Source organism: Olea europaea, unplaced genomic scaffold (genome assembly GCF_002742605.1).
Source record: "Olea europaea var. sylvestris unplaced genomic scaffold, O_europaea_v1 scaffold1344, whole genome shotgun sequence".
Classification (NCBI taxonomy): domain Eukaryota; kingdom Viridiplantae; phylum Streptophyta; class Magnoliopsida; order Lamiales; family Oleaceae; genus Olea; species Olea europaea.
Window position 1 is genome coordinate 144,699 of NW_019230931.1, and position 21,604 is coordinate 166,302.

At 33.3% G+C, this 21,604-nt stretch overlaps 3 protein-coding genes across 4 annotated transcripts in view; 2 read left to right on the plus strand and 1 right to left on the minus strand.

Annotated features, from left to right (window-relative positions):
• LOC111375160 (uricase-2 isozyme 1) overlaps positions 1-569 on the minus strand; it is a 10,157-nt gene extending 9,588 nt beyond the window's left edge. The window contains exon 1 of the mRNA XM_022997953.1: positions 453-569. Within this exon, the coding sequence (XP_022853721.1) occupies positions 453-569 (117 nt within the window). The remainder of the gene's footprint in view (positions 1-452) is intronic.
• Positions 570-4,194: 3,625 nt separating this feature from the next.
• LOC111375163 (apoptosis-inducing factor homolog A-like) lies at positions 4,195-10,768 on the plus strand. 2 transcript variants are annotated; one of them, XM_022997956.1, is made up of 4 exons: positions 4,195-4,582; positions 8,572-8,828; positions 9,422-9,871; positions 10,243-10,432. In XM_022997956.1, exons 1-4 carry the CDS (start codon positions 4,470-4,472, stop codon positions 10,290-10,292), a joined length of 870 nt encoding a protein of 289 aa, XP_022853724.1. In that variant the 5' UTR covers positions 4,195-4,469; the 3' UTR covers positions 10,293-10,432. The 2 variants fall into 2 exon arrangements, with proteins under 2 accessions (XP_022853724.1, XP_022853723.1); XM_022997955.1 differs by having other exon boundaries at positions 4,202-4,582; positions 9,422-9,867; positions 10,243-10,768.
• A 2,674-nt stretch (positions 10,769-13,442) lies between these two features.
• On the plus strand, positions 13,443-21,139 carry LOC111375165 (vacuolar protein sorting-associated protein 60.1-like). The gene is made up of 7 exons (XM_022997959.1): positions 13,443-13,511; positions 14,798-14,949; positions 18,353-18,446; positions 19,232-19,303; positions 19,393-19,504; positions 20,001-20,161; positions 20,843-21,139. Exons 1-7 carry the CDS (start codon positions 13,443-13,445, stop codon positions 20,894-20,896), a joined length of 714 nt encoding a protein of 237 aa, XP_022853727.1. The 3' UTR covers positions 20,897-21,139.
• Positions 21,140-21,604: the final 465 nt, after the last annotated feature.

The window sequence follows — 21,604 nt, forward strand, 5'->3', positions numbered from 1 at the left end:
TGTATTGATGGAAAATGTGTGGTTAAAAAATAAGGAAAAGTTTTTGATTTGCGTGTAATATTATTTTATTAAAGAATGTGTGGTTGAAATGATATCAAGTCACTGTTTAAGAATGTATTTTTTTGGAATAATGTGGCTCAAACAGGCACATAGTAAGAATATTAAGGCGCTTTAATTGTCTAGTTGAACAGGGTGATTAATCAAACAGAAAATGTGGATATTTCCACTGTAATCTGAATCATTTAACTTAATCTGTAAATCAGACCCCTAAATTCAATTTTAGATGGAAGAAAAGGTATATAATATATGTAGATAATCCACCTCTTAACAAGAAATGACTAAAATTGATAACAAGAAACTAATTAATCATAAAGAAAGCATAAAGATCAGTCATCTTTACCTAAACAATTTGATAGTCATCAAGAAAATCCCATTAAAATTATTTAATATACTTGAAAAATCTTCTTCAAAGACTGTCGCCCACTACCACCGCCGCCACAAGGGAGAGCCGATAAAGCATTATCTTTGCAAGAACGAACAGTCAAGAATTGATTCACATACGCATACATTAAATACAATAAGAGCGCCTACCACTTCCACATTTTTGCAACACCCATCGCCGCCAGATCGAAAAACCAAAAAACCCCCAAAAGCACAGATCAACACCCATCGCAACGCTGTGTTTACTACAGCGTCGTCTCCCACGTCGGCGCTAGCATCAGTGCATCTCCTTCATTGCCAATTGCAGTGTTTGAGATGAAAGTCGATGTTAAGAGAGCATGAAGAGACGGCTATTTGGGAAGAGAGAAAGGAGACCGAAGAGAGACGGGCTTGAATGAGTTTCTCTTTCTTGTTTCCTGTGTTTTCAAAAAAATTTGGGTTTTGTACAGAAAATGTCCAAATTGACGTTTTGCATTTTCTTTACAAAATTGTTTTTCGTTTTCAAAAATTCGGTTTTCAAAAACGGAAAAGAGAACGCATTTTCATCATTTTGAAAAATCGAAAACATAAAACGGTCCGAAAACGGCGAAGAGAATACATCGTAAATTTTTTGTTAGCAAAAGTTGTAACCCGTGGATCTGGAAAAGTCTCACATAAACATCCGCGTGGCAAGGAAGGACATGTTGCATTTCAGTGACGAGATGCGTGGCAAGACTACACGTCCATCTCCTCTTAACCTGATGCATCTAACTTTTTCCTCGTTATCATTAGTGGGGAGTATATAATGGTTGAAGACCTTTGGCTAAGCATCCATCCGAGCAGCACTTTTGCATCTGGATAAGGAAATCATTGACAATCCATAGGGATTAAGAAAAATCTTTTGTGATCTATATCTAGAAGGAATCGTCGTTATACAAGGAAACCTACCATACTTAAAAGTGATCATACAATCGCAATGCTCAAGGGGCCTTTGCAAAAGATTTAGTGACCAGTCATAGAGAACTGTGTGATTATACCACTTAAGCCGGTACGATCGCTTGGAGGATATGCGAAGCACATTGTTGTTTTTCTACTTCAACTAAAATCCTGACTTTTATCATCCTGTGTCTCAATTTTAAACCTAGAGAGAGATCTATAAATTGGATTATTTCAGTCTTTTCAAGTAGAGATGCATTCGTTAGAGAACATATATAGATTCTCAAGATTGATTACTCTAATTTGGGATTTGAAATTGAATCCGAATGATGCTTCATTTGTTTAATTCCATCATTCGTTTAATTCCAAAATTATGAGTGGCTAGATAATTTATTATTACTTAGATTATGTATTAATTAGTTATTTTGCATTTAATGTAATTCAATTGCTTCATCACCAACTGATGAATATAGGGACAATATTGAAATCGATAGGAGATATATTTTGTCTAGTTTACACAATAAGTGACATACATATTGATAAGCGATTAAGATATTCTCATATGTCATGCATCTTGATTGAATTCTGCAAATTAATGCATTTATGCTTCTAAATTTACATAGAGATATAGTAATCTTGAATAAGTGAATATGGCTAGTTTTATTCAAAAGAGATCATTAGCTAAAACTGATTAATTTGATTGTTAATACATGTAGCAAAGGGGTTGGATGATATTGGATTAAGTGGATATTAATTGACTAAAGTGTAACCGAAACTCTTTAACTACCCGATCTCAAAAAATTTCCAAAAAGTCTCGCACGTCAATTACGTCAGATAAATTTAGTATGGCTTTAGTTTTAACCTAATTTCTTGATTCATTGTTTGGTTACAACATTAATTTAATTTGAAGCTAAAGTTTAGGATAAAAATTGATATCAAACAAGTAGCCCATGTAGAAACAATAGTTAGACTTTAAAATTCACTTTATTACTTGTCAAGATTCGTACAGTTTAATATAAATAAATATAAGTTCCATTGATAAGCAGTCGATGCATTCCTTCGATTTAAAATGATGATGATGATAAGTCGAACTGAATGATTTTAAGCTGTAGAGGAACGACAGTTTTTGGGAAAAGAATATCCAATTGATCATTTGAACATTTACAAGACAAAGTTGTAAGGGCATATCCCCAATGTGAAGTGCAGGAACTTTCATAAAACTCTTACCTCCGACTCAAAGCACTGATATACAAGTTGGTACCAATAAACATTCCCATATGGCCACAAGTTCACTAGTATTTCACTGGCGATGGTTCTCTACACCTATGACTCGCCTCAAGGGATGGCGGTGGGGGAAGGGAGTTGGGTAAGGTAGGTAGGTTTGTTGGAAAATGTATATTTTTTAATTATTTTAAGTGAGCCTCTTTTGTAACTGCAATTATTTATTCTTTTTTCTTTTCGTCTTGTTTTTTAAGGAGGATAATAAATGTATCATATTACATGATTTATGATTTTAACAGGGAAATTGGACAACATAGATGTTTGAAAAGGTTTGCTTTGATATAAGGTGTATTGTGTCGAAATGAAATGATATATACAATTTACACAAAATATGGAGAAGATAGTGATGTTTTTGTTCTAGTTACCCTTCAATTCAAATATGATCTGAATAGGGTGAATTTGAAAGCCTCAAACTCACGTCTTTTTGATAATATATATATAACACTTTCTATGTATTAAGTTATATTTAAAGAATTTATCGAGTGGTGGAGAGAGATGGAGGGCAGGACTGAAATTTTAGGAAATTTTTATATCAATTTTCAACCAAGTGAAATTTATCATAATTTTTGAATCAAATATTCTAGGATTATACTACTTGTACATAAAAAAATGATACATAATAGATGACATAAAATGACGTGAAGGGAAAAGATTGGATAAAAAATTTGATTATATTTTAAACATATAAACGATAGAGTAACATGTATTATTTTATAACTCATTATGTAAAATTTGATGTAGATGTAACAATGTCCCATATTCTATCAAAATTTACTTAAAAAACACTAATTCTTACCTAAACCAAAAATGGACTATATCTTATTAGGGATATTTTTATATGATGTTTGTAAATGAAGCCTTATTTGAACCCCATATTTTATGAATTTATTTTTACTTCTACGGCATTTTTGAGCCACATTTTTTCAAAAAAAAAAAAAATCTTAAATAGTGATTTGACATAATTTCAACCACACATTCTTCAATAAAATAATATCACACGTAAATTTTCTTTATTTTTTAACCATACATTCTCATTAATAAACTATTCAAAAATTCATTTTAAGGAAAATAATGTGACTCAAACAAGGGCCTACTATTTTTAGTTAAATTCTTTTAATATAAAATAATTTTTTAAGCATCTATTATTTCAAAAAATAAGACTCAAACAAACCATAATAACCACTTGAATAATGCTATACAGCCTCATCCAGGTTACAATCTCAATTTAGATGAAGCTTGACGATAAACGGAATGAAATGTGAAATTAAATAATTTATTTAATTACGTTTATTATTTAATGTCACATTAACATCACCTAAATTAAGGTTTTAACTTTGATTGACTTAAATAGCATTACTCTAGCCACTCAATAAAAATATAAATAAATATTTGATGCAATCACTGCCATCACGCTGAAATAGAAACAAATGGTGATTGATAATTTAATAAGGAATAATGCTACATAATCGCTGAGATTACAATCTTAATCTAGTTGATACTAAATAATTGATTAAATTAAATCAGTTATTTAATTCTACTATCAATTAGTGACACATTATCACCCAACGGAGCTCCAACCGCGAGTCGACTAAATAGGATAACTCTTTAATAAGCCATTTCTACGAGGTTGCCCCTCCCAGAGGACTACGCAGGAACTCTCTTTCTCGTTGCATATTCGTTTTCCATTACAAAAGGAAAATGGGTTATTTGTCTTCTGCATTTCCCTCTTTATTACACCCATTTTTGTGAATTTCAGCGTTGAAAGAAATTTATCGGCTGTTATTTTATTTCCCTAGTTTTGAGAATAATTATAGAAATATCTTGAGTCGATAATGGACGATCCGATTGGAGTGAAGAAGAGGGTGGTGGTGGTGGGAGGCGGAATTGCCGGCTCTCTTATTGCCAAGACCCTTCTAAACGACGCTGATGTTTTCCTTATTGATCTGTAAGCTCACTTTCACTTTTATCATGCTTTCTTTACTGGCTCTGTTATGGATAACTTGAATATAAATGAATGTGTAATTTTGTTAATTCTGTAGGTATAATTTGTGGTGTGAGTGTTCATTTCTTTCACTGCTTTGTATGTTTATGGAGTACCCTACATGTATTCAATTGAGGTTTTTTATGACTTTTTTTACTATTTAAAAAGTTTAGGGGTAATCAATGTAAACTTTTTATCATGTTTTCAACAGAGACTTTTATAGACTTTCAAGTCTTGAAAAGTCACCTTGTATTCAATTGAGAAGTTTTACATTGTATTTACTTAAAACTTTTAGAAATTTCTATAAGTTTTGAAGTTTTGGGACATTCAAATCTTAATGGCTCCTAGAATTTTTATAAAAGTCCCTGAATTACTAACTTTTAAACAAAAAGTACTCATATAAAATTTCAAAATTTGTTACTCATTAATCACGAAATTTTGAATCTTTCTTTCCTTTTTCCTTCAACGAACATTAGAGGTATGATTAAAATTTACTGATTATATTTATTATCATTTATCTTTCCCTCTCTCACTATTTATCTTTATTTTCTATGAAAAAATTAATTGGATTCTTGTAATTTTTTTCTTTTTTTATTCTTTTTTTTTTTTTTTGTGAAAAGTGTTTATGTTTTTATTAAATTATAAAATTTTACATGAAAAATTTATAATTAAATTTAAATATATTGATTTTTATTTATTTTGAAAAGTATATTATATTAATAATATTGAATATTAAATTTACTGTTTATCATATACATGTATAATTTTTATTATTATTCATTTAATTAAGGTCTTGAATTTTTATTTTATTTATTTATTTTTTATTATATAGGAAGAAGAAGGGTAAGGAAAAGGGAAATTGTGGAAACTAACATCTCATACATGAGAATTTTACACCATTGTACTGATCCACGTGAATTTTATTTCAAATAAAAGTTTTCAAAAGTTTATAAGATTTTTAAATGAAAGTTTATAGAAGTCTAGGATAGACTTTCGCTAATTTCATACAAGTCTATAAAAGATTCACGAAATCCACAGAAGTCATCAATTAAAAAATGTCTATCAAAGTTTTCAAACGTCATAATTGAATACACCCCCTTAATTAGATTTTTGTAATTTTGAGTTGCATATGATGAAAATTTTGATTGCTGTTGTGAGTGCAGCTTTAACCAACCTTAACCACATGAATAAAATCTTTATTGAAATATAAACTTTCATAATTTGAGTTTATATTTGGATAACAAATGGCTTGCTTTTGTCGTAATTATAAATCTGGAAAGAAAGGGTGATCAGAGACTGGAAACACTCAATGTTGTTTCACTTTTACTCTTGAATACTAATCATATTTAGAAACATTTGCCTATTTGTTTCTCCAACTTTGGTATTTTCCAAGAAAGAAATTTATGTAAGAGTCAAAGCACCGAAAGGAGAATTAGAAGGATGGTTATCAATGTCAACAAAAAGAGATGAAAATTGTAATCCTGATAGGTGTTGGAAATCTCCTATTGTCTATTGACAAGTTCTTTTAGCATTGAGGAGTGTCTTCGCTTGACACCTTGGAACACGCCGTTCTTATAGATACCTTTACCGAGATCCGAAGCAAATTGTGCAAAGGCTTCTAGTTCTGCAAATTGTACTAGTTCCACATAATTTCTGAATACACCTGGTACATTTCTGTATTGCTTCTATTAACAACCCCTCTCCAAATGCCTCCTTATAGGTCCTCGTTTTCCTTTTTGTGAGACAATCTGGGGAGCTAAAGGCTATCTGTGAATTTTGTTGTCGGATGTCATTTTGATAACATTCCAATTATATGTATGCCCCGTTTTCTTGTTTTATTATTATTATTTTTTGATCGTTCCTTGTTTTATTATTTATTTGTTTCTAGGGAGGATGGGGTGATGAACTGTTAGTCTAAGTTATACTGTGTTGAAAGTAAAACTGGAAATAAAGAGTAAGCATACCCTTGTTACATAAGGAAGAGAATTGGGAGGGAAGTAAAGATGCTGGGATGCCTTACTCCTACAACACTCTCTGTCCCCTCCCGAATTGGTATTTGGGGTTTTATCAATAACGTAATGCATGTGATTTGAATCAAAGTAATTATAATTCACAGACAAAGTATGTCTACAATATGGGTAAATTTAATACTTTACATCATGGCAATAATTTTATGAGCTTATGTATGCCAGGTTTGCAGGGTTAAAAGTTTCAGGAGTGTTAGAAGATATAAGCTTTTGCTTTTATGTTGTCTGAGAGAACTTGTGGTATTTAAGAAAATTATTTGCACTTGAAGTTGTTAGAGAAAAAGTTAACCAAATAGATAATGTGAGCTAGCTAAAAGTTGGCTTGTGCATTGATGCTAGAATCAATGTTTGAAAAGGCTTATTTGGGTACTCAGGCTTTACCTCACAAGTCATATGTAAACCACTGGGCATTTTGTGGCGTAACCCCCAAAGAAGAACCAATGAAATAACTCAGAACAATGTAAAAATGTTTTTACAGTAAACTGTAAACTATCTTTAACCTTAATAAGAAAGCAAGATTAAATCTTTAACTTGGAAACAAACATAAAGTGATCAATAAAGGAGTTCATAACAATAGGTTTTCAAATTAGAAGCACATAATAAATTGCTATAACTTTTAGATGTAGAAATAATCAAGGAGTCTATAAGTAACAATAAAATCTTTAAGTGAATTGTCAATGTATTTAATTCCCCTATCATCCTCCTCATCACTGCATTTTTTTAATTCTGTAACCATTCTCCACTTGGAATGGAGTATTATCCTTAAAGGAAGAATAATTAACACACACACACACACACAAAAAGAAGGAAAAACCCTGTCAGATACTGTAAAAAATCCAAAAAGTTGGGTCAATAATAAAAAGTCCAGAAGAGGCAAGACAAATGAGCGCACACCTTAGCGCTAGCCTGAGGCTGGACCTTGAGGTGTAAGCCCCAGGCATGATACTCAAAGCATAAGCTTCAAGACGTTTAATGATAGCTTCACGTGAGTTATGCCTAAAGGAGAAAGCCTCGAACAGTTGTTTTAAACTATGGTTAAACCACATTTCTGGGGGGTAAGTTTTTCCCTTGAATGTACTGGATTTATATTTCACATAAGTGTAAAAATTCATAACTTATTAATAAAAAAGTGTAGTACCACCAGCATTATTTATTGTCAACTTTTTAAGGCTCAGGTATGTCTTAATTCTTTACATCATATAGAAGGAACACTCAACAGTTCAACGAGATCTAATTCAGAACATGATCTTGTACATCCTTGACTGATCTTTAGGAATAAATTTAAAGATTCTCAAGTGGTTTTAAGGATTCACCAGGTGTGGATGGTTGATATTGTTATGGGTTAATTGTTAATCCTATATCACCAAGAGAAATAACAATACGAAACATAGAAAATAAAAATCAAGAAAACACACACAATTTAGAATGGTTCACTCTCAATACGAGAGTTACATCCCCTTGACGCCACTGCAGGATTTAACTATATTGAAGAAGAAGAAGAAGAATGATTATAGTGTTTTCAGATCTCACATATCTCTGTTTTTCCTCTGCATCATAAAAAAGAGTCTCGTCCTAATTCCTTTACGTGAGGAAATATTAAGGCGACCTAATACAGGTGGTAATTTTCCAAATAAGCATTATTAACAGTTAAAATGTATTGAATAATACGGGTCCACACATCCAAAAAGTACGGTGTTGAAAACTTTCTTTTAGTCCATTGGTTTCTTGCTGTTTGTATAATATCTTTCATGGTTGATGTCAAAATTCTCACACATTGGCAGGATTTAACCTAATTTATGTTGAATACATCAACATTATAATGAGATGACATAGAGTTGCAACTTGAAATTGATCTTTGCAGTTAACTATAATTTAAAACATCTTATAAGTTTGGTTCCATTTGCTTAACTAAAACTGAAACTGCAGGAAGGAGTACTTTGAGATTTCCTGGGCAAGCTTGAGATCAATGGTTGAACCATCATTTGCACAGAGATCAGTGATTAATCACTTGGAATACATTCCTAGTGCACACATTATTGCATCTGCTGCAACTGACATCACAGAGAATGAAGTACTGACTGCTCAAGGCCGTCTAATTGCATATGATTATCTTGTCATAGCCACTGGTCATGGAGATGCTGGTCCTTGTTCAAAAGATGAGAAACTTAGTTGCTACCAAGCAGGTAAAACTGGCACAAATATGCGAGCAAATTTAATCTTGTAGCTTCAGTGGTTAGTTTATTTTTTCCTCATCATATTACCTTCATTAGTTGTATGGGTGAGTTTTTCATTTCGGTTTCACTCTTTAGATTGACCAACAACATGCTATACATAGATATTTGTCCTTAAACTATTGGATAGGTTTATATGAAGAGATCTGAAAAGAGATCATAAATGCCTTTGTGAAGTATATGCATGGATGCAGTTGCATCTAATAATCATTTCCGTAAATGGTGTATCTTGAACAGTGTTTGAAATTCATAAGAGAAGTTGCAAGTGTCTTGAGTCGTATAATAATAAAGGCTTAGTTGTAGTGATATCTTAATTCCATCATAGTCTAGCTTCGCTTAAAAGCCTAGATATCAACCTAGATGTTATCCATAATTTTCTACTGATTGTGAGATTCTCAAAACTTGCTTTTCTTTCATTTTAATTATAAAACTCTTGTATTCTTTTCTCCAATTTTGTTCAAGCATTTCTGGGTCTTTACTTCAAATCCAAACCGCCGTTTAATGGACGCTATGATTGGGCTTCCGACTTATTTTCCTGGTTGTAGAGCATGACAAGATAAGATCTGCAAATTCAATTTTGATCGTTGGAGGGGGACCTACTGGTGTGGAATTAGCAGCTGAAATTGTTGTTGACTTTCCTGGTAAGAAGGTGACACTGGTGCATCGAGGATCAAGGTTGTTAGAATTCATTGGAGAAAAGGCTGGTAAAATGGCCCATGATTGGTTGATCTCAAAGAAGGTTGAAGTCATCTTGGGCCAATCTGTTGACTTGAACTCTTGGTCAGATGATGTTTATAAAACATCTGGTGGAGAGACCATAAAAGCTGATTGCCATTTTATATGCACGGGTAAGCCAATTGGTTCGTCATGGCTAAAGGAGACTGTTTTGAAGGATAGCTTAGACAGTCGTGGAAGGCTAATGGTTGATGCAAACTTGAGGGTCAAGGGTCACAAGAATGTCTTTGGTATTGGAGACATCACAGATATTCCTGTAAGTCGAGCATTATTTGTTTTTTCACTTTATTTGGCTCAAAGTATTAGTTTCTTCATGCTACATAAAACGATTTCATGATAATATATGATACCTGATTTTACTCGTATTCCAAAAACATTTAAAGGAGTCATTCGTCGATAAAAAAAAATGTTGAATCATATGCTTCTATCAGTCTTGGTCTTCACTACATATAGAAGGTATTTAATCCATGGTTTTTCCTAATTGGACGAGTGTTTCATAGAAATATTAAGCAGGATAAATAATGAAAAAAATAACCAGTAATAGTTCTATTTGAAGAATCTTTTATATGAAATTGAGTTCGTTCTTTCAATTTTCATTGTTATTATTCTTACAGCATAATATCGTATGCAGGAACTCAAACAAGGATATTTGGCACAAAAGCATGCATTGGTGGCTGCTAAGAACTTGAATATGTTAATGAAAGGAAGCGAAGAAAACGCTCTGGTTAATTACAAGCCTGCTTCACCAATGGCAATTGTTTCACTCGGTCGAAGAGATGCGGTGGCTCAAATTCGCTGTTTACCTATTGTTGGACGCATTCCTGGCCTGATAAAATCTGGGGACTTGTTTGTTGGGAAGACACGAAAGCAACTTGGTCTAAAATCCTAGTCTAGCAATAGCCTAAAAGTAGATGGTCAAGGATGAATTGCAGTTGAGCTCAACTCTTGTTGTAAGTTCAAGACAGTTCACACCCCTCAATTCCTTGTCCTCGGAACAAAAATACTTTTCTGGGCTTTGTTTGCTGAAGCTTCTCCTTTCTTATAAACCTTCACTGTTCCCAATGTTGCACTTCTTGATGAAGGTTGATATGCTTTCCTGCTATACAGCATTTTGAGTATTTGGGATATGGAACTTAAGTTGGGTAGAATAAAGCTAACATGCGTTTGAGTATTGTGTTTTTGAACTTTGGTGCTAGAGTTTTGTCAACAACTTAGAATGAGGGTTTCTTATAGCATTGTAAATGCTGAAGCTGGGGAGCTAGATGACCGGATAGGACAGGATAGGATCGAAATAACTGCAGCAGTGAAAATAGCACTAGTCCTTAACATGAAGAAATCGAACAAGAACGTGTAGTCAAGTTCTTGGACTTTTAGAATCTGACCTTTTCATGGTGTGCATATATATATATATATTTATATATATATAGAAAATACATTTTAGAAGAGTCACACACATTATATATTACAAATTTTAGGTGTTTATTTGACAATCACACGTGCATACTTACATAAAAAATTGAAAGAAATATGCCATTATATTGGATTGAATGGCCTATTTCATTTAGAGTATGTTTGATAGGTAAAAATTTTCCCTAGAAAATGGAAAATCAATTCCAATTTCCACTTTTGCATTGTTTGATAGCATTTTTTCCCCTAAAATTCCATTTCCAAGTTTCTTGCCTTTTGGGCAATGAAAACAAATTCTAAAAATTATTATAAAAAAAATTTCTCTTTAATTGACAATTTTCATATAAAATCAGTCAAATAAACACCAAAAGATAGATGATTTTTTTTTGTTTGGCAATGAAAATAAATTTTATCTCCAATACCAGTAAATTCTATTATTTTAATTGACAATTTTCATTGAAACAAAGTCGAACGAAAACCAAAAAATACTTTTATTTCAACATTTTTCATGTGGAAAATTATGTCAATTAAACACAATGATTTATAATTCTCAGTAAAGTAATTTTTAGGCAATTCAATTTCCTGAAATTCATTTTCTTTCACCCAAATTCTATCTTCGCAATTAAATAGACCCTTAGTCTATCATTTAATGTCATATTAGCGTGACATAAATTGGAATTAAGGAAAAACTCATAATTAAGAAGTTAAGTATCACTCATTTCAAAAATTAAAAACAAATATTTCAAATTCCAAAAATCAAAATTTTATTTAAATTTTGTTATGATTTAATTAATTATATATTTTATTAATATAATATATTAAGGTTACATATCTATACAATTTAATCACAAATTTACAATTTCATTAGTCACATGTTATTTTCTGGTCACGAATCAAAAATTTCATAGATAACGAATTATTTCACAGTCACAAATCAAAAATTTCATAATTTACAATTTGTTCAGGTCACAAATCACAAATTTTATAAGTTATGATTTATTATACAGTAAAAAAAATTATAAAATTATTGATCATAAATTAACAAATTTTTAGGTTACATATTATTTCTTTGCCAATTTATCTATTTATTGGTTACAATCAACAAAATAATTTGTGACCACCTCCAATCTTGTGACCACTACCCCCACAATTGCTTTCAATTGCACGTCCACCACCATCGTCACCCAGCAACGCCACGACGGTTGCATCACCGTAGCATTACCACCACCAACAAACTACCATTTTTCAACTTCAAACCCGCTAACACGCCACCACCGGCAAACCACCATTTTTAACTACAAAACCACCACTAACATCAATGCCAACACCATCGTCGCCACCACCACCACCATTTTACCATCGACGTTGATGCCTGTAGAAGTAGCCACCACCATCTTACCATTAATGTCACAACCAATAGAAGTAGCATTAGCACCAAAAATTACCACCACCATCTCCATCATACCACAATCACTACACCCACCAAAAATTCTCCAAAACAGTTGCTGCTACCTCCGCTGCATCACCGCCTACTTATCAAATCCATTACAGATTGCAGTCCACAATCGGTGCTACTGTAAGTCGTGCAACCTTATAGTATCGTTGTGCACAATGGCCACGACGCCTACTGGTTTAAAACTAGAACTAAGAAACAAGGCAGAATTGTGCATGAGGTGGAACTGCGCTGCACTTCGGGTAATAGTAGCGTCACCTTGCGTAGAGGTACTCCGATCGAGAGGAAGGTGGTGGTTTCGGCAGCGGACGAGGGAAAGAAGGAGAGGGAACGTTGAAGATAAAAGAGGGAGAGGAAATAAGTGAATGTGAAGTGATTTTTAGGATTTGTATGAAATTTAGGAATTAATTTTATTATTAATATAAAATTTATATTGTTTTTTGTATAAAAAAACATCATATTTGATTTTTAAAACTAGATCTTGAAAGATATGATTTGGTTGGGATTATAATCCAATGGCCTAAGTAACATTATTTTTATAAAAATTCCTATTCAGATCCGGTTCTAAATTTTCAAAAAAAATATAAAAATAAAATTCCGTAAAAATATAGGACTTGGTCGATAGTGATTATGAAAATTGATTTTTTGATCGCGAGAGAGAAAAGTAGATCCTACATTTGAGTGATGAAGTAAAAATAATGATTGATCGATCAAAAAATTAATTTTTAGGTGAAAAATAAGAACCAAGCGGAGCTAATGAGCGCGTGAACAAGCGTCCGATTGCTTAAGGCGTACAGGGTTTCAATTATTATCTTCTCTTTCCCTTGCCCCCAAGACAGATTACAATTTCTTAGATTTTGAATTGGTCATCCTCACAAGGAAAAATTCGAAATTATTTAAAAAATTCTCTATCAAGCTGAAGCCCTAATTCTCACTGCAATAAGCAAAGAAGAATTTAGAAAGAAGAAAATATGAGGAGAGTGTTTGGAGTAAAAAAAGACAAAGAACCCCCTCCCACCGTTCAAGACGCCTCGGATCGGGTGCGTACCTTTTGATGTTTTCTATCTTGCTTAGTGATTTGGATTTGGATACACTTGTACTGTAAAGAGTTGGATTTGATTTTATCGTGTGAATCTATTGTGTAATTTGCGAATTTGTTTCCCTTAATATTGCATCGTCTTATCGTTTCCGAAGTGCTAGGAAGAATATATATGGGCAAGTTGTAATGCAGTAGCTTGTTCTTATCATACACGGACGCTAAGCTTTTAACATGTCTGTTCTTGAGCATGTGTCCAACACTCCTTTGATTGGCCCTATGTATTAAAAAATGCGTATTTTAAATACTGGATACTTGTTGCAGGCTTTTTAACCCTTCACCTTAACTTGACCATTGGATATGAGATTGTCAAGTAATAATATCAAACCTCTTAAAATTCTAGAACTTCTATGTTTAGAAGAAAACAAAAGAATGAAATTATTACTTAAGGGTTTTGGCCTTGATGTAGACATTGTTTAATTCATCTATAACTGTATTCTATACTTGATATTTTAGATGTATGCAATTCTTTAGTAGCTACATGTCAATAAGCATTCACTCATATGCCCAGTTTGAGCCCCATTATTTCAAAACTCATTTTTCTCCAAACTTATTTCAACTACACATTCTCCCAATAAAATAATTTACACATGAATCCAAAACTTTTTTCTACTTTTTAACCACACATTCTCCCAAAAACTACAATTACAAAATCTATTTTTTCAACAAAGGCAAAATTTAGCCCTTGTTTGGTACACATTATTTTCAAAATACATTTTTCTCTCTCTTAATTTCAACCACACATTCTTCAATAAATTAATATTACACTCAAACCCAACATTTTTTAAAAATTTTTTAACCACACATTCTCCATTAAATCACTATTCCAAAATATAGTTTTGGCAAAAATGGGCTCAAATGGGCTCTGAATATAATTTTTTTGTGAATTAACATGCACAATGCTTACTATGATTAATTCAGTAAATAGGAAGCAGTACAGTTGGTATCTTTCTAAGGTGATGAACCATGGGTTTTAAGGGTTGTGTTTCATAGTTGGTGAAATGGTAACATTGTTGCTTTCGTCCAATGTTGCTATACATATATGCTGAGTTGATAGCTTTACTTCCCCTGGGATCCTGATAATTATTCATAGTTGGTGAAATGATAACATTGTTGCTTACTTCCAATTCTGTTGTACATATATGCTGTAGAGTTGATAGCTTTATTTCTCTCGGGATCGTGATAATTATTTGTTTGAGATGTTGAGATGGTTTCCACTGTTTATAACAGATCAATAAGAGAGGTGATTCAGTTGAGGAGAAGATAAATAAGCTTGATGCTGAATTAGCTAAATACAAAGAACAGATCAAGAGGACCCGACCAGGTCCAGCACAAGAAGCCGTCAAAGCTCGAGCCATGAGGGTTCTCAAGCAGAAGAGAATGTAAGTACCATCTCTGGGTTATCAGCATGCTGAAATGTAAATCTGCTTGTGAGATTGGAAATTAACATGGATACTTTAGGGAAATATCACACAATAACAAGTATGAGTTCGCATTAGGATTATGTTTCTACGAAACACCTTTAAAAACCTGTTGGACATTTTTAGAATTTTAAGTGTTTGTGGATTAGAGGAACTGCTGCCATACTGATTCAAGGTAATCCACCCTCCAAAATGATGCGAGGAAATATTAAGATGTTCATTGGGATCAACAACCAAATCGAACAATGTTCTATGAAATTCCAATGCTATGCTGACATTAATTAAGAGCAGAAACTGGGAAGTGGAGGTGCCATTGAATATTACTTTTTACAATCTCAATTTTCTGATGTATCATCTCGTTTCGAGTGATTTACTGCATAATACCACGGGTGTACATTAGTCTTTGTCAATTGCAATCCACATTTCATTGGTTTGGTTTTGAATAAAGTTTAAGTCTCTGATTCTCTGTTGCAAAGTCCAGCATAATCTGCACTTCGTTAAGGTATCAAGGATTGTGTGGAATTTTATCCGAGAGAAAAAAAGAAACCCAGTTTGAAGTGCTACAACAATTTTAAAACACAATGAACCTTCAAAAATAAAATATGCAACATGATAGTAGACCACAAAGATAACGAGGACATGATAGCCAAAGCATTTGTGAAAGTTTTAAAGTTGAAGAAAGAAAATACTCACCTTGCTATCAAGTTTCAGTGTTTCACTAGTTAAAAAGGATCAAGAAATTCATATTATGAAGGTATGCAAAATTCCACTTTCTATTAGAAAGCATTACAAAGATGAGATTGTTTGTAATGTAGTAGGGATGGACGATTCTCATGTGCTTTGGAGACAACCATAATCCTATGTTGTAGATGTCACTTACATAGGTCGATTTAACATGTATGTGCATTGGTGGTACGATAAGATGATTATTCTTTTATCAACATGATGAGCAATTTGTGAAAACCAGTGTAAACAGAGTAAAAGATTTGTAAGGCAGATGATGAGGTCGAAAAAGAAGTCATTCAAGATTATAAGGATGATATTGAAAAAATATACTACAATAGAGGTAGAAAAGTATGTGCAAGATGAAAACTCGATACCTGCTAATTCCTTATGCATGTATATTGACAAGGAATACAAATTTAAGGATGAAAAATATTTTGGTGAAATTAAGAAGAGTTGAATCAAAGAAAATGGACTTGAACTTGCTGATCATGAAGGAGTCAAAGGTGAGGCTTGTCAAGTTAAGAATACAAGTTTAGCATACCTTCTTTGTGATGCGAATGTCAAAGAATTGCACAAGCACAAGAAAAATAGGAAAGAATGGTAGTACTGAAGATTTCATCGTTAGAAGTAAAAAGAACACAAGAAGCACAAAGAATTGAAAATATCAGTGTTTATATGCACACGAACAAGAATGCTCCACATGAAGTGTCCTTAAGGATGAGAAGATTGAATATAGGAGCATAGTTGATGTCATTCAATGCAGTTGCAGAGAATAAACATATGGACATTTGTTCAATATGTGACGTGGCAATAATTTGAGTACTTCCTCTTAATTGATTGATTTTCTTTTTCTCAATCAAACTCGAGGACGAGTTTTCTTGAAATTGGGGAAAATTAAGTAGGACAATCCTATTCCAAATAGAATTTCTAGTGTAGTAGGATTTTATCTTGTTTTCTCTTTCTTTCTTGATTAGAATATGATTTCTTCTTCCTTTTTAGATTGGGATTTTATTTTCTTTTTAAGATATTCGTTTTCTTTTCCTTTTAAGATTTTAGTTTTCTTTCCTTATATTGGTAAAATTAGGGAATCGTTTTGCCTATATAAATAAAGGCTTTTGTGCACTTTTTTTAAACAATTTATTATATTAAAATTATTCTTTATATATTTTCAAAATTTTCAACTTTATTTTTGTTTTAAGAACTTCAATTCCACTTCTGCTCCATAAATGAAGGAAGAATGGAGAAAGTGGGAGAAAATAAAGTTGGGGAAGATAGATTTGTTCTCTTTTCTTTTTTCTTCTGTCTGATTTGAAGAGAAACTTTAAGGGGGAAAGAAAAGATTAATTACATTCACCTCCTTGAGGTTTGTTCAATATATAAGACAACCCTTTGTGGTCCTGGTCATTACTGTTCACTCAATTGACCCCTATCTAATAAATGCCTGTTACATTTCCATTCCCTCAACAAGGGTTCTTCATGTAAATATTGAAAGGGTTAGTTTTTCTTGACGGTCATTGTTGATTGGAGAGGACAGCGTAATTACTAAAATCACAAGGATTCTTCGTGTATGCTGAACAAACTTCAGGGGAGGTGCATTTAATCAGCATGAAAGAAATGACTTGGGTATAATGGGTATTTTCAAGGGAAAATATCTTAAAGTGAAAGGTGTAATTTAAACCTTCTCAAGTAAGATAGTCATGGGCCAAACCGGAATAATTTTTCTTCCATCTCATCTTTTTTCTTTCTAGTCATGCGAAGATTAAGTTAGAAGGCAAAACATGGGGTTCTGAATTACTTGAACTATACCTTTATGTGAATGTTATAGGAACTATACCCTATTTGCTTTCATATTCAGTCTGCTCTTGGCTAGATAGATGAGTTCTGTTCCTATAGCTAGAACTGTAAGACCCAACATTCAGAAAGTTCATTCAGTTTCTTGAAAGTAATGCTTAGTTTTACGGAAGTTGTAGGATTTTTGTCTTTTCATTATCTTCCATCCTTCATAACTACTGGGAGACCGGACACGTATGTCAAAAGTTTAACATGAACTTTGAGTGGTTTCTCATCATCCTCTAATACTCAGCTTATTTTTGCATACTGTATAAATAATGATTGGGTTGGTATCTGAGTTATAGATTATAGCTATGTATCAAGTGAAAACACATATATAGGTTTTCATGGGATCTGCACTATATTTCATAGATCCATGTTGATGCTTATGCTAACTTAATGTGCTATTTTTGCATTTCTAGAAGATAAATTTTGCTGAATTTGTTTGTTATCCCAGATGTTAGATTAGTCAGGCACCTTTCATATGCCTTGCCTGTTGCTTTATGCACATTTCACCTTTTAATTGCTGAAAATTTCCTACATTTTGGATAAAGTTAGCAGGTGTTTTATATTGCCATACAAGTAGTTTCGGTTGAAATAATAAGAATGTATATCATCTTTTTGGATAAGCATTTTTACATGTTGCTTCATATGTAGATGGAAATGAATGCTACACTTGGAAGCACCTTTTTTGCATAATTTATCCCAATCTTCCTTGACTTCGGTCTTGCTCATTATGCTTACAAAAATATCTGCACGCAGACATATGCATGTTGATGTATACATCTTTGTTGGGTTTTATGGACAGGTATGAAGGTCAACGTGATATGCTCTACAATCAGACGTTCAACCTAGATCAAGTTGCATTTGCTGCTGAGGGGATTAAAGATGCGCAACAAACAGTATGTTTTTGGAGTTTGCACATGTTTCTTCTTTCAAACGTCTGATTTTACTTTTTATGACTCATTTAATCCGTGTTTTAGACTGTTTTTGGGAATGTTACAAGAATTTGGAGTCAAAAACTTCTGACTTCTTATCTCCATAAGGAGTAGTAGATTTCAAGGATAAATACTGAATGATTGTGGTGTTTCTGTTTCCTCGGGCATGACCAAAATGTGTTGCATGATTTGAACTTCTGAAGCGTGTCATGCACCGAGCCAACGAGTGGAGTACATTTGTCTGGTAAAGTGAGATGGACATTATCTTTTATTTCTTTGGTCAGAGATTTTACTTGGCCTTTCTAGTAATATGTACTTATTATGTATTTGTAAATAAAGATTCAATCGGAGATTTTACTTGACTTCTATTACTACCTGTGCATTTTGAAAGAAAGATTCACATTTTTGTCATCAAGTTCTTTTATTCTCAGTTCATCAAGTTCAGAGTAAGATTTGTTTTCTTTGTTAGCGCTCCGTGGGTCAAAGTTCAAGAGTTGTGAGGCGGAGCTTATTCTGTAATGTGATCAGAACGTGCTGCCTACCTCCATAGAGGTAGGAGGATCACCCACCTGTTGTGAGGAAGTTTGTGATTTTGTAGTCTTATCTACGTCCTAAGATTTTCGTAGGCCTAATGTTTATGTGCCTATTTAAAGTTGGATATGGATGCTTCATTGCCACGTTTAGAAAATCAGATGCATTTGTTTAGTAATCAAATTACTCAATATCTAATCTTGCCACATTCTTTCCAGACGTCAGCCTTGAAGACGGCAAACAAAGAGCTGAAGGGAATGATGAAAACTGTGAAAATTCAAGACATAGATGTCTGTATCTTACCACTGATTCATAACTCTTCTATGTGAATAATTTCTTGGGTACTTTTTTCATATTGGCTAGTGTTAATCATATGCAGAATTTACAAGATGAGATGATGGACCTCATGGATGTGAGCAATGAGATTCAAGAGTCCCTTGGTAGAAGCTATAGTGTACCTGATGAAATAGATGAGGAAGAGCTCTTGGGTGGTAAGATCAAATGTGGACTCTTAATATTAAATGAGAACATGCACCACTGGACCTTAGTAGGAACAGTTTTCATCTTTTCCGTTGCTTTTTAATGAGAAAATATGAGGGTTATAATTGTGCTTCTTTCCCATATCTACGAAAATTGTTGATGTACTTGTTTCTTTCCTTAAAAGTCTGTGGAAGTAAACAAGTATATAGTTTCCAGAATGTGGTTGTGTTAGGGAGTTCTAGAAGTCTTTTGCAAGTTGTTCTCAAGTACGCTTGACAGGCCAACAGTTGAAGACTTTGTTCTTCATCTTCTTCGAGAATTGATGCAGGACCTTCTCATTGTCAAATGGGCGGTCCCCTGCCTCTCATTTATTGGGAATTTCTCCTAAAATTTCAGTCCTCGAGGTGGCAGATTCTCGAAGACCGCTCACCTCTTCACTGTTTTTGTCATGTGACAATTTTGGCAATCTACTACTTTTTACACCTTTTAGGATATATTCCAATGCAGAGCTTGATGCTTTGGAAGCGGACATGGGGATGGAAACTGAAAGTGATGGTGTGCCATCTTATCTTCAGCCGGATAAGGAATCTGATCTGGACGCAGAGTTCAACTTGCCATCAGCACCAACAGGACATGCTCCAGCCCCAGGTAGCAGAACAAATGCACAGGTAACTTCATTTTCTTTCTAGACTACAGAGCTGTTATTCTTCTGTCTTATTTCTGAAGTCACAAGTTTTTGAGTTCATGATTAGAGCCATCTCTTCTTATGCACCTGAAGAGATATTCCTTTAATAAAAATAAATTTGGGGAAATGGCAATTTCTACATATTGGTTGTTCCAATGTAACCTATTTATTTGGTACATTAGAGTGGTGGTGCTGTGGTGCCCTCTAAGCATGTTATTTCTCTCGTTTAGTTTTGTCTATTGCAATGGATTTTCACCCTCTTGAACTCCCTATACTTGTTGATCTCAAGAATTGTTAAGCATCTGCTATATTGTATTTTTGTGTAAATACTTGTAGGTTTTGAAAATTTTTTATTTTCAAAAAGTGAACTCATCTTCAGCCTGCACATTTTCCTTTGATCCACTTTCTTCTATTTTGTTCTAGTTTTTAATTGATGTATAATATACGGCATATCTAAATATTTTCATGATTCATATAATGGACTTCATTTGTTTCCTTTGCCTTGATTATAATAAATCTAGGGAACTTTGCACATTGTTACTTCAGCTAATACCTCTTATGTGTGTTGCAGCTGCATAAACGTATGGATAGCACTAGAATTTTCATACTTGTCTTGCTTTTTTATGGCTAGCAGTGTCTTTAATTTGATTTTGATGTTGCACAGACTGAGGACGAACTTGGTTTGCCCGCTGTTCCTGGAGCTTCACTCCGAGGTTAAAGAGGAAATTCACTGTTGGAAATTCTCACTTAGCGGAGGTGTTCAGATGGCCATTGAAAACATAACTTGTGGAATTTTCTGTTGGTGCTGTTTTTCTCTTCTTCATTTTCAGGGATGTTCTGTTAATATTTAATGTAGTGATTCTCTTTTCCTTTCTATTGTTTGGAATGATGGGTGTGTGCATATTGGTAAAGAAAATATCATTCTGGATTGGTTGGGCCATGCACGTGAATTTTTATTTTTTATTTTTTATTTTTTAACTGGTTTTTCGTGACAACCTTCTTTGCTGGTATGCCGAACGTGTTGATGTTTTCCTTTAGTATTTAGGTCGAACCACTGGAATACTTTGGCACACTTGCGATCATTACAAGTGAAGCGATCTATCTATTGTAATATGTAATTGCTTGAACTGTAGTATGTTTAACACGTTAAACTGGATAAAATTGTGGTTATGGTAAAAAGAAATTAAGGCTTTCTTGGTTTGCTTGAAGAGTCAATTTGTGAATGGAGTAGGATGAGAATTCTAGCGGAGGTAAATTGCCATGAAATTGAATTCCTGCAACTGCAGTAAATAGAGCCTAAAATCTGTCACGAACACTAGAATAGTTGTTGCGAGTTCTCCCCTTAACACAGTCCAAAGCTTTGCAACTTGTAAGGATATCCATTTCCAAGCGCACTGCCGTCAATGAGATATTTCCACAGGAAAAA